Source organism: Platichthys flesus, chromosome 22 (assembly GCF_949316205.1).
Source record: "Platichthys flesus chromosome 22, fPlaFle2.1, whole genome shotgun sequence".
NCBI lineage: Eukaryota > Metazoa > Chordata > Actinopteri > Pleuronectiformes > Pleuronectidae > Platichthys > Platichthys flesus.
In genome coordinates, this window is record NC_084966.1 from 6105751 (window position 1) to 6123522 (window position 17772).

The following is a 17772-nucleotide window of genomic DNA, read 5'->3' on the forward strand; positions in this document are numbered from 1 at the left end:
ATCCTCTGTGGACAAACACAGATAAAGGAGAAGAAGATGGGATGAAAAGAGGGAGTTTCTCAGTGTGAGGGGGGCTGGCTTCAGGCTTTCTGTCATGTGTTTTTGTCCACTTGCCAAAGTGAAACTAAGTTTTCTACTGAGTCACACCGCCTCCTTAGTATTGTGGGTGTTTCTTTGCCCTCACTTGCGCATTCCTGCAGAGCTCTACTCACAAATCTCACTTCAAACGCAAGGATTGTTATCAATGCATTTATTTGTGACACTCGTATGTCATTTAAAGGCATAAAACACCATTCTGCCTGGACCTCAGGGCGTGGACTCCAACCTGGAAGACGCCTGCAGCCTGAACTCAGGGCAAAGAAACACTCTCTCTCTCTCTCTCCCCCTCTCTTCCTTCCGTCAAATCACCTGGGTGTGTCCCTGGGAGGTGCCAGGTGTTAGTGAGTCTGTGAGGATCAGTGATGTCATGCCCAGGGGACTCAACCTGAACCTGCCTGCGCCTCTTTCCTCTGTTTGACTTTTGTGGCTGAATTCTCATCGGGGAAGTTGGTGGTTCGTTTCACTCCTGGTGACTGTTCCCCCCCCCTGACCAAGGTACAGTAACCAACATTTTCTCTTCTTCTTATTGTGTGTGTTAGTGGTCATTCCTGAATAGGGTTCTTTGGGGGCTGTCTGAATTATTTTGTATCATTTATATGTTAATTTAATAATAATACTAAAGTCTATACTTCATTAAATATATCAAAAAGCCTGCATTCAAAACAGCTGAATATCAGTGGCACAGGGTGTAGATAAATAATGTCACAGTAATGTTTGTGCTCTGCCAAATTACAGAAGTACAGAATAGAACAAGCGAAGCAAAGAAAACACAAACAGAAGAAATGTGTGGTTCCAGTGTTTTGCTTTTTCCTGTAAAGGTTTTAGCTTCATTATGGATCAGCCTGAAGGTGTCGATGGGGGAACCCTCCCCTCTATAACCTCTCCATGCAGGGGACATGACTGGACCAAAGCTCAGAGGTGAGGAGCCCCAACATACACATCACAGATAACACAGGGATGGGGGCCACTTCAGGCAATGTGAGCCTAAAGGGGCCCATGCACTTGTAAAATAGCAAATGTGATCCAAACATCCCTAAACAAATGTGGTGCTCTAAAAAACTAAGTGTAATCTGAATGTGAACCGCAACTGGCCCCATGTGGTAAATGGTGAATATGGCCCAAATAGCACCCCAAGAAAATATGGGTCAGCTTTGGGCCACAATTGTGCTATGTGGGATATAGCTGTAAATGTTTTTCTTTTGTGGTATTTCACATTATGATCACATCCTCATCCTGAGTGTTTCTGCAGAAGTGTTCATCATGACTCGTGCATTTTTCTGGGGGGGTTTTAATATGACAAAACACCTCTATTAATATAATTTCTTTCCCCTTTTTTATTGAAAGCTTCAAGGGGAAGTCCAGAAAGCAGGAAAATCATCAGTTTTCTTTTTTAAACCAACCTCTTTTCCACCTCAGGATCCATAGTTGGCATACTGCATGTCACACACTTCCTCTTCTTTGTGGTCACGAGATTATTAAGTGTAAAGTAACTCTGTCTTGTGTTGAAGCTCAGGGAAGCAGAGGAAGCGAGCGGCCTCCCCCGTCCCCAGCTGTGTGTCCATGAAGAGCAGCGAGTCAATGAAGCTCCCTCTTACTTTTAAAAGACAGTCTCCTGAGACAGAGTAAGACAACACACTGGGTTAGCATTCTTCACCTGAGAATATGTGGTTCATCATCTGTATAGTGAAGAGTAAAAGTGTGTGTGTGTGTGTGTGTGTTACATTAAAGACCAGATCATCAGCAGCAGAGAGCCGAGTCTCCTGCCGAGCCCAACTTTGTGTCCATGAGGAGCAACATGTCAATGGAGATACCTCTTACTTTTCAAATACACCCTCCTGATACAGAGTAAGTCTCTATCAACAAATACATGCATCATTACTAACAACTGCACAATTTATTTTGAAGCACTTATTTAACTCCTTGTTCTTCTCTTATATTGATCTCGGAAATGATCCACCCTTAAACATGAAGATTATATATATATCACTAGAGATTTTATTTCTTTAAAACTGTGCAAAACTTTAATATAATCAGTAATATGAAATACAAAATAAGTAAAAAACTGTGGCAATAATGATTTATAGACACAGTTGGCAGAAAAATAAATAATTCCTTAATCAAAATGTGGGGATTGAGGTGGGTGTTCAACTAGTGGTAACCAGTATGACAATTATATTTTGTATGTGTTGTCCTCTCCAGACTACAAAAGAAGAAAGTTTGCAATGGTCAGTGTGACCTGGAACATCAAGAAGACCTGGACTCCTTATTTATGGTGTGTACAAAGCACATTTAGATTCTTCTCTTTTTGCTCTTCATCATACTTTCTATTGACACATTGGTTTGTGTATCATTGTCTCCTAGCGGCTCGAAAACGACATTGTTATTTTTATGAAGAACGAGCTGAAGAGGATGCAGAGGATTTTAACACCGGGGTGTCCTGGTGACGGGGTGATGATGTGCGGGGAGGAGGAAGACGAGGATATGAGGAGCGGCAGAGAGGCATGTCAGATAATCGCTCTGCTCTTCCTGAGGAGGATGAAGCAGGAGGGGCTGGCTGAGTCGCTGCACAGAAGTAAGTCCCTCGATCAGGGCAAGGGCAAATGAAAGTGGTTTACAGAATCAAGCTGCTGAAAATGGATAAACTTCTTAATAGGTGTCTCTATAGTTTGTATCTTGATCAGCTGACGGGAGGAGCTGAACTAAGGGTTATGTCAGAAGCTGTTGAATCCATTCCGTACTCCTTTGCTCTTGTGTTTTTGGTTTTCATCATCGACGTGGATAGAAATGTGCATTGATTCTTCTTCTTTTTTTGCAGATTCTCCTGCCACGTGCCAGACTAAGCTCAAGTCCAGTTTAAAGCAGAAGTACCAGTGTTTGTTTGAGGGGAATGATAAAACGGAGAAGCCCACCCTTCTGAACGAGATCTATACAGAGCTCCACATCACGGAGGGAGGCACCGGAGAGGTCAACGACGAGCACGAGGTCAGACAGATTGAAACGGCCTCCAGGAAACACGCGAGACCCGAGACGACGATCAGATGTGAGGAGATCTTCCAAACGTTGCCAGGAAAAGCTCAGGCGTGCCGGACGGTGATGACCAAGGGAGTCGCCGGTATCGGGAAAACCGTCCTGACACAGAAGTTCACTCTGGACTGGGCTGAAGGCAAAACCAATCAGGACATTCAGTTCATGTTTCCCTTCACTTTCCGAGAGCTGAATTTGCTGAAAGGTCAAAAGTACAGCTTGGTGAAACTGGTTCACCGTTTCTTTGGTGAGACTAAAGACGCCGGAGTCTGCAGCTTTGACAGATCCCAGGTCGTGTTCATTTTCGACGGACTGGACGAGTGTCGATTGCCGCTGGATTTTGCCAGTGCCGAGATCCTGACTGATGTCACAGAGTCCACCTCAGTGGACGTCTTGCTGACAAACCTCATCAGGGGGGAGCTGCTTCCTTCCGCTCGTCTCTGGATAACCACGCGACCGGCCGCGGCCAATCAGATCCCTCCCGATTGCGTTGACATGGTGACAGAGGTGAGAGGGTTCACGGACCCACAGAAGGAGGAATACTTCAGGAGGAGATTCAGGGATGAGGAGCAGGCCAGCGCGACCATCTCCCACATCAAGACGTCACGGAGCCTCCACATCATGTGCCACATCCCCGTCTTCTGCTGGATCACCGCTACCGTCCTGGAGGACGTGCTGAGGACCAGCGAGGGCAAAGAGCTGCCCAAGACCTTGACGCAGATGTACATCCACTTCCTGGTGGTCCCAGCCAAGCTGTGGAGCGTCAAGTATGGCGTAGGAGCCGGTGAAGAGCCCCACTGGAATCCAGGGAGCAGGGAGATGGTTTTGACTCTGGGGAAACTGGCTTTTGAGCAGCTACAGAAAGGAAACCTGATTTTCTACGAATCAGATTTGAAGGAGAGCGGCATCGACATCACAGCGGCTTCCGTGTACTCAGGCTTGTTCACGCAGATCTTCAAAGAGGAGAGGGGGCTTTCTGAGGACACGGTGTACTGTTTTGTCCATCTGAGCATTCAGGAGTTTCTCGCCGCCCTTTACGTCTTCCTCACTTTCATTAATTCTGGCGTCAATCCGCTGGCTCAAATCAAAACCTGGTGGTCTAAGTTGTTAAAGGACAAATCCAAGCTGTCATATCTCTTCCAAATGGCCGTAGACGAGGCCTTACGGAGTCCAAATGGCCACCTGGATTTGTTCCTCCGCTTCCTCCTGGGCCTTTCACAGCAGACAAATCAGATTCTCCTCGGGGGGCTGATGACACAGACGGGTTACAGCCCGCGCTCCAATCAGGAAACAGTTGAGTACATTAAGAGCACGATCAGGAGGAACCTCTGCCCAGAGAGGAGCATCAACCTGTTCCACTGCCTGAACGAGCTGAACGACCGCTCCCTGGTGGAGGAGATCCAGCAGTACGTGAATTCAGGTGCCCTCGCCACCGCCGAGCTCTCTCCGGCTCAGTGGTCCGCTCTGGTCTTCATCCTGCTGTCGTCAGCGGAGGAGATCGACGTGTTCGACCTGAGGGAATACTCCGCCTCGGAGGAGGGTCTCCTGAGGCTGCTGCCCGTGGTCAAAGCCTCCAACAAGTCTCTGTAAGTGCACAGAAAATCATTGGACGCGTTTAAGACATGAATGTGTAAATCCTGGATTCTTCTCGGCTGAGATTGATTAATTAATGGGGAGTTTTGCAGGTATTTGGGCTTAAACCAGAGTAATGCACCAAATAAAATGTTTAATCGTGGCACCAGGGGAAGTCAGGATAGTTCCAGAGTTACTTGATATCGTCCTGAGGGGAACATGAATGCATTAACTAAATTTCAATTTCTGGCTAGCTCTCAAGTCCTTTCAAATAAAAGGCAAGGACACAAATTCATGCATGAGACTGCAAAATTACAATCAACATTTCTCCTTTGTGCAGATTAGAAGATCTATAATGTTTTATGTTCCTCAGGCTGAGTGGCTGTAGCCTGTCGGAGAAAAGCGGCGAAGGTCTGGCGTCAGTTCTCAGCTCCAACTCCTCCAATCTGAGGGAGCTCGATCTGACCAACAACGACCTGAAGGACTCGGGGGTGAAGCTCCTCTCTGCCGGACTGGAGGATCCACGGTGCCGGCTGAAAAAGCTGAGGTTGGAGTTATATGCATTGACTCGATTAAATCATTGGTGTTAGGCAGTCCAATCTTCTTCTACTGACCTCTGACATAACGTTCATTTCACCAGGTTGAACCAGAACAACCTCACTGAGAATTGCTGTCAGGGGTTTTCATCTGTCCTCAGCTCCTCATCTCTCCGAGACCTTGACTTGAGCTACAACGACCTGCAGGACTCGGGAGTGAAGCTGCTTTCTGCCGCACTGCAGAACCCGCCTTGTGTACTGGAAACACTCAGGTCGGGAGCAATCAAGTTTTGTGGCAACAGTGACATTTAAATGTATTTACAGTAAACAGAACTGACTGTTAAATTCTGTTTCAGGCTGATTGGCTGTAAGCTGTCAGAGAGAAGCTGTGAGTCTCTGGTGTCAGGTCTCAGCTCCTGGACTCTGAGAGAGCTGGACCTGAGTAGCAATGACCTGCAGGACTCAGGAGTGACGCTCTTGCTGCAGAGTCAGCTTCGTGGTCTGGAGACTCTGAGGTTAGATTATTACACATCCATGTGGGTGACAAATGGCAAAACTCCAGAATCACTTCATGCATAAAGAAAACGTCTCCTCATTTCATCAGGTTGATTCAAACTGGACTCACAGAAAAATGCTGCCAGGAGTTCTCATCAGTTTTCAGCTCAGAGTCGTCCAGTCTGAGGAGCCTGGACCTGAGTAACAACCACCTGCAGGATTCAGGAGTGGAACTACTTTCTGTGGGACTGGCGAGTCCACACTGTGCAATCCAAACTCTCAGGTTAGATTCAGGTTATAAGATTTTGGTGTTAATCATGTTTTCTTGTATGATATTATTTAAACTCATATTCTATCCTTTTACACTTTAAATACAATACAAAGCTAAATATTTCCCGTGTCTTTTGTCAGATTAAATCAAACCAACCTCACGGAGCAATGCTGCAGTCATCTGTCCTCAGCCCTCAGCTCCCAGTCGTCCAGTCTGAAGGAGCTGGACGTCGGTAACAACCTCCTGCAGGACTCAGGAGTGGAGGCTCTGTCTGCAGGACTGCAGAGTCCACGCTGCTCGCTGACAGGTCTCAGGTCAGAGTTTTACCTTTACACATAGCGTCCTAATACTTTCGGCAGATTTTGCTCCAAACCTTCGCCCTAATATGTTTGCTCTGTTGGTCCGTCTCTATCTGGGCAACCACACAAATGTATTCTTCGTAAATTTAAATTTATTGAAGCCATTTGTTTTTTTCATCGCATTTGAGTTTCCTTCATCGCTCCTGACTCTTATCCAAACTAGAATTTAGGGGGGGGAAATCTAAAAAAAAAGGGAGTTGACTGGTTGAAATCCCTCAGGCTCAGTGGCTGTAGGTTGTCAGGGAGCAGCTGCGAAGCTCTGGCCTCGGTGCTCGGCTCCCGCTCTTCTAATCTGAAAGATCTGGACCTTCACAACAACCACCTGCAGGACGCAGGAGTTAAACTGTTGTCTGCTGGACTGAAGAATCCAGGATGTGCACTGGAAACTCTCAGGTGAGATCTCAATCCAACGTTCACTTGTCAACTGAACGTATCTACTCTGCCTGTTTTTTTTAAACTTGTGCATAAATTGCTATAGAACACTTTTTCTTCCTTTTTAATTACTGTTGAAAGGTGTAGAAGTTAAAAATTGTATATTTTCCATTGCTTTTACTTTTACCTGCAACATGATAGTTGTTATGGTGCTTTAATTATAAAGTTTCTTGAGACCTGACTCATTTTTTTGTTTTCACTGACCCTTAAAACAAAAATATATATGTAAATGTTTAATTTTTAGGTTGAATCAAACAAGTCTCACAGCAAAATGCTGTCAGGACATGTCCTCAGTTCTAATCAGTCTGAGAGATCTGGACCTCAGCAACAACGACCTGCAGGACGCAGGAGTCAAGGTGCTCTGTGCTGCACTGAGGAGGGAGCACTGCCGACTGGAAACGTTCAGGTGAGCAACACCCAGTCCTGTCATTCCTACCTCTGCTTCATATTGCAAATCATTCACCAGCCAGGACCACGCCTCAACACACGCCCACACATCACACACATGCTGCTCTGTGTTCCTGCAGGTTGTCTGGCTGCCTGATCACAGAGGAAGGCTGCACTTCTTTGGCTTCGGCTCTGAGGTCCAACCCGTCCCAGCTGAGAGAGCTGGACCTGAGCCACAACCATCTGGGAGAGTCGGGAGTGAAGCAGCTCTCTGCTGCACAGGAGGGTCGAGGGCGGAGGCTGGACACTCTCAGGTATTAAGGGGGGAGTATAGGAAGGTAAAATAAATGTAATGTTAATTGTCTATATATGATGATCTGACTTTATTGTGTCTTCCAGTGTGGATCATGGTGGTGTTCAGTGCTTGAAATCCGGTCTGCTTAAGTGTAAGTGTAATATTGAATCCATAAATGTGGCATCCATCATACACAACCTGCAGATTTGCTTCTACATTTGTTATTTGTCACCGTCAGATGTCTGTGAGCTCACGTTGGACCCAAACACAGCACACAAAAACCTCCTCCTGGCTGAGAACAACAGGAAAGTGATGCTGGCGATCGAGAAGCAGCCGTATCTCGATCACCCGGACAGATTCGACTGGTGCTACCAGCTGCTGTGCACGGCCGGACTGGCCGGTCGCTGCTACTGGGAGGTGGACTGGGAGGCGGGCGTTGACATCGGAGTGACTTACAGAGGACTCAGGCGGAGAGGAGCCCGTGACGGCAGCAGGCTCGGGTGGAACGAGAAGTCGTGGAGTTTGGAGCTGACAGATAAAGGTTCCTACGCCTGGCACAATAACATAAGGACGCAGCTTCTCGCTTATAGCCCAGCGGGTTCGAACAGAGTCGGGGTGTTTCTGGACTGGCCCGCTGGAGCGTTGTCCTTCTACAGCGTCACATCAGACTCACTCATCCACCTGTACACGTTCTACTGCGAGTTCACTGAGCCGCTCATCCCTGGATTCGGCTTCTTGTCATTGGAGTCATCAGTGTCCTTGTGTTAGAAAATGGAATAATTTCCCCAAATAGCCTTAATTTACCTTGATAAGTCTTTATATATATTTATAATTAGAGTTTTTAAGAAGAGTTTATTAATCCTGTGTTAAAATATTAATAAAACACAGCAAAGCTTTTTTTGTAGCAGCAGACAGTGATCACATTACCTTTATATATGCACTTTTGTATTGATGGCTGTTTTTATTGTCTTCATTTTGTATTTATTGTTAATATTATTGTTATTGACTGGCCCTTGGGGACTTTAAAGCTTTTCTCACTTACTGAAGCCACTGATTCTTTTGTCAAACACTGAGCTGCAAAGACAGAAAAAGCCGGGATCACTATATATTTAAAAGTATTTATTTGCATAGTGCATGAAAGTGTATTTTCCAAACCTATTAATTAAAATACAATACAACAATAGCTTTCTATTAGAAATAGAAAACAAAGTATGCTCAATATTTGTGCACAAGAAAAACAACAATTCTGATTTATCTAGTAAATACCTTTATAAACGCATGCTCACAAATATGATAATAATACACATTATCATTATATATATTGTTTATACATACTCAAATATAATATTTGTGAGCATATGTTTATTGATGTGTTCGTTAATACCTTCTCCCATGGAACAATATAATAAATGACATTACAGCCGGTTATAATAAAAGTATATAACTGCTGCATATAAGGAAAAACTTAAAATGTGCTTATTGCTGTTGCAGATGTTAAAATTGTTTTTGATGTGTGTAAACTGCTGAACATTATTGCATAGTGGGACCTACTGTGGCACCAGAAAATCTGAATATGGCCATTTTAAATATAGTAGTCACATATCCTGTGTAATGTGACAGACAGGAGTGAAACAACGCAAATCCAATGGGACATATTCACATGATCTGACATATTTGGTGCCGTACACTACAGTGTGCTGTCTTACAGTAGTTTCAGTTAAATACATTAACATTTGTATTAATGTTAAACTTGATCAAGACATTCCAGTGTAAACAGGAAGAGATTCAGGAGTATAAGACATGGGGCATTTTTGTATGTGTGTAAACAAAGCAAAAGGTGATTGTTGTACGTTGGAACTCAGGCACAGCCAGTGGCGTCTCCCTGTGTCCTGCAGACGGGACACAGCTTGTAGTTCAGGCCGATCACGAGCGAGCAGAACTGACTGAGGTCCACGAAGTCGCAGCAGACGATGTTGACCCCGCCGTCCCCGGGCCCCGGCCGCTGCTCGCTCGCCCAGCTCAGCAGCAACGTGAGGCCCTTCATCGTCATCTTCCTCATGGTCTGGAGGGGATGGAGGAGGACGTACGGGGCGTCTTCGGTCAGGTTCAGGCCGCTGACGTAGAAACCAGCTAGAAAAGACGGTTACAGATAGAATTAGTGAAGGATGAGGAAGACAATTTACAAAAGGCTCAGTCGATTGAACATAAAACCACATGTTAAGTAAGTTGTCCGTTTAGAGAGTAACATTTATTTAACCATCAAACTCTCTTTAAAGTACCTCAAATTTGCTTCAAATGTAATATTAAAGTATAAATTACATGTCATTGCATTAAGATCAATCAGCAATTAATATAACTATGACAGGGTTTCACTACTATCCCTTAAATCAAACTTTGAAAGGAGGACTTTTTATTTGTAATGGAGTTTTTTCACCTGGTCGTCTTCTGCGCTTCTGGTCCTCGAGGAAAGCGATCACCTTCTTCGGGTCTGGGCTGTCTGCATACCTGGAGACAGAGCGCCACCATGAGGCCTGTCAGGTTAATGTTTAATGATCTTATTTCTTTTATCAATCTCAAGGATACTGCCCTGATGCTAAATCCTGATTCATAACGATAGAAACACGGTGTGAAATGCAGGCAGTGTCGCATTAGAACATTTAGAAACTCAAGATACCTGTAAGGTATTTCAGCCCACAGCTCAGGGTGCTTCAGCACCACCTGCTGGTTTCCATAGGAAAGGATGACCTGCTGCCCTCTGGACCAACATGAGCGCAGAGTGGGGGTCTCCTGCACATATACACACATCGAATTAAAGTCAAATTAAACTCACCAAAGAGGATTTATTCATTTGTTTTAATACAGGGGTACCTAATAAACCGGCAACTGAGTGTATTCACAGACATTAATAAAATGATTAACTATTCTTATATCACTTCATACGTACAATGCAGCTAAAAATTTTTCAGAATTTTTTTTATAAAAGTTGGTGATCATAGACATTAAGGGTAGGGTGTGGAATAACAGGATATGCTCAAATATTGAAATTGAATTAGGATTAGACTTCAAATTCTCCACATCGGTACATTTAATTCTGTCCAAAAGTAGCAGCTCCAAGAACTGAGGGCGAGACAGTCCTCTACACTATATTAGCTTTCGGTTCCATTGTAATTAGTTTAAATCCCTTTTCTAACCAACTAGCTTTTATCAATTACCCAATAAGTCAATTTAAATGTAAATCAAAAGTTCCCAGAACCCAAAGTGGACTCTTTGAGTCTGTTCGTGCCTGAGCGACAATCCAAAACTTAATCATAACAAACAATACTGAGAAAAACAGCAAATTATCACATCTGGCAAGCAGCAGACGTCTTTTGATACGTGACTTGAATTATGAAGCTATTATTAAAAATATTCCCTGTGTGAATCAACTGACCTTTGAGGAGCAGAGTTTATCTCCGAACAGCGTGAGGATGTTCTCCACCAGACGGGCGTGATCTCCGTCCGTCAGCGAATCGAAATGCGAGCAGGAGACGATCACGACCTCTTTGGGATGAGCCTCCAGCCAGGAGGCCAGTTCGTCCAGAGCCTCCTGCGAACAAACTGAAACCCTTATTACAGTGAATGCAGATTCTTGCCTCTGATTACTGCGTGCGGTGAGGTTCTCGTACCGTGACGTCCAGCAGCGTGTAGAGGCCGTGGGCGAAGAACAGTGCGTGGCCTCCCGATGGCTTCCGGGCGATCCGCAGGTCCAAGAACCGAATACCGAGGTCACACTGATCGCTGAGGACCGACTGCTACACTCACATGCAGCGAGAGAGCGAGAGACAGTCGAAACAGAAAAGGGGGAAATAATGCACAGGTTATCCACAAAAACAAACTTCCATAATTGTGTCTTCGTAATACCTTGCTCAACGGCAATGGCAGAATAACTCCAAATCCTAGATCCTGCTCCCTATATGCATGCCGGGTTATATTTGTAGTTAAACAACTTTAATATCGTTAGAACTGAAAGTAAAATAAGAGTTTTACATGTATGTAGGTATGTGTTTTAGTTTTATCCATACATATTACGAGATAGAACAGGCATTAGTGCACTATTTTGAAAAATTAGATAAAAATATGAATGCAGAATGAGTCGCTTTGCATTCAGTAGGAGTTATATCACCTTTATACACATTAAAGTGTTAAGATGAGAGATTGTACTTCCTAATTACTCTAAACATTTATGTTTTTATTCCTCCAGTCAAAGTTTGTGACTCCTCAGAGTAATTAGAGTGTAGTTTGTTGCGAATAGATGATCATGATAACAGATAAGGCAGTCAGATACATAATAAATAGAGCAATTTGTAATGGAAACGAATTGGGCCATGCATACAGTCTCATTTTTATTATTGCCCCTGCCTCTGGCCCCCACGTGTGTGTGTGTGTGTGTGTGTGTGTGTGTGTGTGTGTGTGTGTGTGTGTGTGTGTGTGTGCTCTTTAACCTGTGTGGTGGCCCAGCGGTACACACAGGGTCGAGTCCAGCAGGGGAACACCCTGTCGAACACTCTGAGGAGGCAGGACTCTGATCTCAGCACGGGAGAGGACACATCCAGGCAGAAGGACATGCTGTCATGGCTCCCTGGGGGGACAAGGGACAGCCGGGTTACTTTTGGCCCGGTAGCTGGTAGAAGTTCAAAGGTGACTCGATAATCTCTGGGTTCACAATCAGGGTTATTCGTGCTAAATATCCCGGTTTACCCACTTCCGGCCTGGAGGTGGCTTTACCTGGTAGGGCCAGGTTCCACAGCGGGACGTCCAGCAGCTCCGCGGGGAGACGGGACATCCAGTCCGGGTTCCCTGCGAGCTGCTGCCGCTGCTCCTCCTCCTCCTCCTCCTCCATGTTCCTTCTTATCATCTCATCGCGGAGCTCAAACAGGCTCCTTCTCTCCCTGTTGCTCGGGAGAAACTCGGGGTTTGTTTACAAAGACTTCCGGGTACGAAGCGTCAATGACAACAACTTTTCCGGGTTTTTCAAAATTGAAATCGGATAAAGAAAAAAGAATCGCTTTCAAAATAAAAGCAACATTCTCTCAGCTATAACCCAGGTAGAGGTTAAAAGTTTAGATCCAGTTCAATACAGTTAGTTTTAGTTTTATTTCGTCATAAAAAACGTGTGCAAAATACACTATTCACAAAAAAAGAAGAAAATCCACAAATTCAATACAAAATGCTGAAGTTATCACTGCCCTGTTGTTCACCTTGACCACTGGAGGGCAATGTTCAGCCAATTTAATCAATATATATCAAATTAAACTACAGTTAGCTCACATTTACATTCACATTTTTATTAACACAATATTAAATCAATTTAATACAGAATTCGTACCATGATGGTAATTATTTATTTATGTTAGCCACAGTTTGTGCGGTTACAATTTTAAATCGCAAAAAGTTCATTTAAGGTGACTTCAGTCAGTTCTCTGTAAAAATCTAATAAGACAATGAGCTAAATACTTACTGGTAAAGAAGGAAGGCAGGACACAAACATTCCTAATCATGTTGGATTTTCCTAGAAGTGTTTTTATCCTCCAGTGTCCCCTGTTGAATGTAGTTAACTTCTGTGAACCAAAACGTCTCGAAATTTCAAATCCAATATTCACAAACAATTTCTCAGGAAAGTTTTAGTAGTAATTCTTGGGAAACTGTTACCTTATCCTGAACACTTTCTATCTCATGACATATTATATAATCATGCATTTTATTCCACTAGAGGTGCATCCTTGAGTCTGTAGCTGCTTTAGTTCACTTGGGTCTTTGGTCTTATATTATTTATTATTTATAAATATATAATCATACTCAAACTGCACTTATTTTCCACTATTCTGTCTATATCGCTGAAAATCATTGAATCCTCATTGTGCATTTCAAAATTATTTTTGTCAATTAAAAATCGAAATCATATTTTCATAGGACATTCGGGGTTCCAAAAGTGCAATAGGCTTTAAGGAATAAGTAGAAACACCATACATATATAATACAATCTATAATAATATACTGCACTGAAATACACTGTAATAAAACCGATACAAGTATAATGAATCATTCAATTGATCAACAGAATGATGTTTTAACATGTGTGTACATCTGATTGTATATTTGTATAAGATAAGTGTGATATAACATATGAGACCAAGGCTCTTTGACCTCTCCACATGACCCCCATTAACTGGAGTTACACTATTAGATTATCCCCCTGTGGAAAGACTCCGAAAAAACACTAAAAACAGCAGAAAATCGAATTCTCAATTAACCACATCAAACTGTCTGTCATCAGGATTTTTCCTTCTTTTCAGACGGATCCCGTGGACGGATTATTCCAGTTCAATGTTTCAGCAGAAGAAATGAAAGGCTAAGGACAAACGAGTGGCTGCTGTTTAGCACTTGTCATGCTGTTGTTACTCTGAACCACAGAGGACAGATTTCTTGGCGCGCAACTTCTAGCGCTCTCTGGCTGCAGCAGATGAAACTTATGGTAAACACAAATCAATCATTAACATCACAGACAGTTTATCACGTGCGCGCTGCCGAGTCCAGTGAGTCTTGCCCGACGGAACGGAATTCAAATCGAATCATTTCAAGTGTAATGCAGTCATTTTGTTTTTGTTGTTGGCCTTTTTAAACATTTCTCAGTCACGGGATGTCTGAGTAGATTTAAGCATCATGGCCGCCCCCTCGCTGCGGCGGCTTCAAATCCATTCCTCCTCCTTCTTCTCCTTTTCTGTGCTTGTCCTGTTTCCCCTCAAGAAATGCCAATCATTTTGGGTAAAAGGAAAAACTAAAATAAACAACCTCAGTCACATTTAATCGAGTTACATGTTTATTCTGCTTTCCAATCATCTTATGACCTTTAGAATAAACGGATTCTTGTGACGGCCCCCCACACTCAGTATTAACTTAAAGGGAGGCTACAAGTTTCAAAGTAAGACGGTTTTTCAAAGCGGGGGAAAAGTTGCCCCTTACTCCTTTTGTGTTCCTGTACTCGCCTGACATCTATTGTCACAGAATATCACACAAATGACCTTTAAGCTACTGTCTACCTGATGTGTAAGATTTTTGGCTGGCAGACAAATGCAGAGAGGGGACACGGCCAGTCGACAAATCACAAGGAGGAGGAATGAACACGGGATGATCATCCGTCCAGACAAATCCCTCGTGTTTAATGTAAATATATAAATGTAAATATATATGGAATAAACGTTCTGTCTCTCTCTTGTTCTCTCGGGCACCCCCAGCTTCCTCTTCGTCACTCCGCAGGGGGTCTTTTACCATTTACAGTCGAATTGCCATTGTCATCTGCTGTCAGGGAATATTTCCATTCCCAAACAATCAGGATTCTTTATCGCTTTTGTATTTTCTATTTATCCTATTTTTTTTGTACTCATTAACTCTCATACTTGTTCTCCACCAATGTTTATTGGATTTAGTACATGTACTTGGTAGTACATGAATATTAAGGCAATATGTACACTCTAGGACAGTAAACATTCAATTTAAATTGTTTAACTTTGCCCCATATATGTTATACTTAAGTATTTATCCCTTTGAAATCTCTGCATGTAGCGGTTATGTGGTGATTTCTGGATTTTGTTGGAAAGTTTTTTCGCATCACACATGTGACTCGTGCTTAGAATTAGCTAAAAACAGAAACTTATTAATCTCTTTTTATAGATTTTCCTGAAATATTCACATATAATAAGAAATCAAATCAACCACTTCTAGTTAAGATAGCTCATTCCCAGTCCTTCTAGAAGGGTAACCTGCTGCTCCTGACATCATGTTGATAATAACAATAAAAAAATGTCTTTATTTAAAGAGATAAGATAAATCCATTTAAGAATATGTTATCTTCTTGGCAGCCTGTCACCACACATGTATGTTATGATGTACATATGCGTGTGTGAAACCCTGTAAGTGGTTGTTGCACGGCTGTCGACATCCCAGTGAACCGGTGCTGTCCCTATCTAGAGGAATGTACCAAGCGTCCTTTTCATTTTATTTTTAGGTCGCTCCTTTAATAGTGTTAGAGGGTTAATAGGTTTCTTTCAGCGACTAATTAACCAATGAAAAATAACTAAATAAACTCGGTGGTATTAGCAGAGTTGTATTGTTGGAACAACCGTGGGTTGATTATTTATCCAAACTGTTTTTGGAGCCGTCGGCCAAGTGGACTCATCGTCATCCTTCTTTCATGTCAGAGCCAGTTCAGAAGCTCAGGCTTAGTTCACACGAGCAGATCCAGCACAATTGGAACCATTCACACCAGATCGGGGTTCTTCTCAGTTCGTGTCCAATCGATTAAGTGTGATTTTGTTGTTGTTTGCTCCCTGTTCTTGTTGTTGTTGTCTCCGTTTCCTATTAACTGAAATGTACACGTCCTCAAACTGTTATTTATTCTTGTTTTCCTGGATTTGCCGTTTGAGAAGAGCAGCTCCATGTGACACAAATTGGGATAATGAGAGGCTAAATGACATAACAGGATTGAGTACTAGAAAGCCTTCGGGAAAGCACACCCCTCTGTCATGACAGAACAAGTTTCAATCCACACATTTATCCACACACAGGACACATAAACCTGGATAACACCTCGCTAAGATCTTTTCGGGGCAGGCGCCACCGTATTTAGTTGAACTGTTGCACCTTCATACTCACACCAGGACCACTGAGGTCAACCCAACCTGATGCTTCTGCATTTCCCGAGGTCTCAGTTCAAAGATAGAGGTGGACAAGCCTGAATCTAATCTAAGATGTTTATTATCGCTGCTAAAGGCCGACTTTTTCTAACTAGCTTTCAAGTCACATCGAGTTTGAGACCTAGATTTTGCTTTATTGTCAGATTTATTCTCAGTATCTTTTTTTCAAGAACTCACAACAAATGAAAGTACAGATACGCGCTGCTACACATCAGTGGTGATGAAGCAACACAAATCAATGAACTACAGCCAGGTTCACCTCTTTTGGGGGTTGTGACTTTTTGCAGATTGTGTGTCGTCAAATTGATGAGGAGAAAAAAAAGGGGGGGGGGGGGTGAAACTTTGCCAAAATCAGGATGATCCTTCATGTGGAGAAAATACACACATTACAGATTAAATGAGACAACAAATCCTGCAAAAATCCCTTTGCTTCTGAGCTGGGAATACATAGTGTAACACAGTGATGCACTGCATTGTGTTGGGAGTCTTCAGGGAGTGGTGTTACACCTGGAACCACACCCAACGCATTTCAGTGAAGAGTCAAAAATAGTTGGACGGGGATCTATGACCTATTCTTTTTTATCGAACTCTGTTCACGCAAAAACCTCAACACATAAACAATGCTTCCCTTGTGTAAATCCAAATGAGGTATGCACTGTATGCTCCACATGTGATCTCCCTTTTTCCTCTGAGCTGTGTGTGTTCTATGTTGATGTCCGTCATCAGGAGTGAGGGCAGGTTCGAGAGTCGACGAATCGAGGATGCTGAGGTTTGTAACTTGGATTTATAGGCGTCTTATTATAAAGTGACCTGCCCCCTCCGGTCACACCACTGCCTCCAGCTTCCTGCCCCAGTGCGGGTCACGTTCTACTCTGATTTTATAAAGGACATGAGCGACAGCACTCGACAGACACCTTTTGGTCTCAGGCTGTGAACAGACTGCTACGCTGCAGGTAACATTGGTTTCACTACCTTGTCCTTGTTCTGTTTTGCTTTCTGGACATATGCTTTTCCTCTTTTATGTCTTTGTGTTTGATCGTTTCAGAGATCAGATTTTTATTCCTGTGAAACACATGCATTGTGATGCTTTAGGTTTAGAGGATTTTTTATTGTAGAGCTTCTTGTGCGGGTTTTGAATTGGTTGGCTGTCATCTTGTAGACCGAGAGATGTTGGGATTTCAAAGAATGTCAATTGAAGGGATTGAGTTATACGAGCCCTGAAAGGATGATGCAGTGTTAAGGGGATAAATGATTGATGGAGGTGTACAGATGTCGGAGAGAGGGATAAGAAGGGTTTCTTACGATAGGTGTACAAATGTGTGCATGTGCTCTGTAGGAATTGATACAAGTTTTCATAGAAATATAGAGACAGAGGATTCAGAGGTGTCTAATCCATGAATTCATTCATTCTAGAAATATTTCTGCTCCTCAATTTTATTCACCAAATACCTGCTTACTTTCTACAGTGATTCTCACAATGACTTAACAGCCAATGTCCGGTCAAGAGCAGCTTGAGAAGCATTGATCAAATGCTGCCAAAGTGCTTTTATCAATCAAATCAGACTTTATTCAT

General features: G+C 43.2%; 2 protein-coding genes across 4 annotated transcripts; one reads left to right on the plus strand and one right to left on the minus strand.

Moving 5' to 3' along the window:
- The first annotated feature begins 404 nt into the window (after positions 1–404).
- Positions 405–8590, plus strand: LOC133933380 (NACHT, LRR and PYD domains-containing protein 12-like). Of its 3 annotated transcripts, XM_062380447.1 has the most exons (17): positions 405–594; positions 918–1017; positions 1608–1721; positions 1828–1944; positions 2299–2371; positions 2461–2671; positions 2915–4709; positions 5069–5242; positions 5336–5503; positions 5588–5746; positions 5836–6009; positions 6138–6311; positions 6576–6749; positions 7033–7194; positions 7316–7489; positions 7575–7621; positions 7709–8590. In XM_062380447.1, exons 2-17 carry the CDS (start codon positions 932–934, stop codon positions 8236–8238), a joined length of 4332 nt encoding a protein of 1443 aa, XP_062236431.1. In that variant the 5' UTR covers positions 405–594; positions 918–931; the 3' UTR covers positions 8239–8590. The 3 variants fall into 3 exon arrangements, with proteins under 3 accessions (XP_062236431.1, XP_062236429.1, XP_062236430.1); XM_062380445.1 differs by having other exon boundaries at positions 7575–8590; XM_062380446.1 differs by lacking the exon at positions 405–594 and having other exon boundaries at positions 621–1017; positions 7575–8590.
- A 92-nt stretch (positions 8591–8682) lies between these two features.
- zgc:112023 (PI-PLC X domain-containing protein 1) lies at positions 8683–12461 on the minus strand. The gene is made up of 7 exons (XM_062380449.1): positions 12235–12461; positions 11952–12088; positions 11136–11261; positions 10901–11056; positions 10145–10257; positions 9905–9975; positions 8683–9600 (listed from the first exon to the last, which is right to left on the minus strand). Exons 1-7 carry the CDS (start codon positions 12362–12364, stop codon positions 9329–9331), a joined length of 1005 nt encoding a protein of 334 aa, XP_062236433.1. The 5' UTR covers positions 12365–12461; the 3' UTR covers positions 8683–9328.
- Positions 12462–17772: the final 5311 nt, after the last annotated feature.

Coding starts and splice junctions, on each gene's coding strand:
- LOC133933380 (XM_062380445.1), top strand. CDS start 932: ATGGATCAGCCTGAAGGTGTCGATGGGGGAACCCTCCCCTCTATAACC. Junction 1,018..1,607: donor GACTGGACCAAAGCTCAGAG/GTGAGGAGCCCC, acceptor CTTGTGTTGAAG/CTCAGGGAAGCAGAGGAAGC. Junction 5,747..5,835: donor CGTGGTCTGGAGACTCTGAG/GTTAGATTATTA, acceptor TCATTTCATCAG/GTTGATTCAAACTGGACTCA.
- zgc:112023 (XM_062380449.1), bottom strand. CDS start 12,364: ATGATAAGAAGGAACATGGAGGAGGAGGAGGAGGAGGAGCAGCGGCAG. Junction 11,262..11,951: donor ACCGCTGGGCCACCACACAG/GTTAAAGAGCAC, acceptor ATGTGAGTGTAG/CAGTCGGTCCTCAGCGATCA. Junction 11,057..11,135: donor ACACGCTGCTGGACGTCACG/GTACGAGAACCT, acceptor GTTTGTTCGCAG/GAGGCTCTGGACGAACTGGC.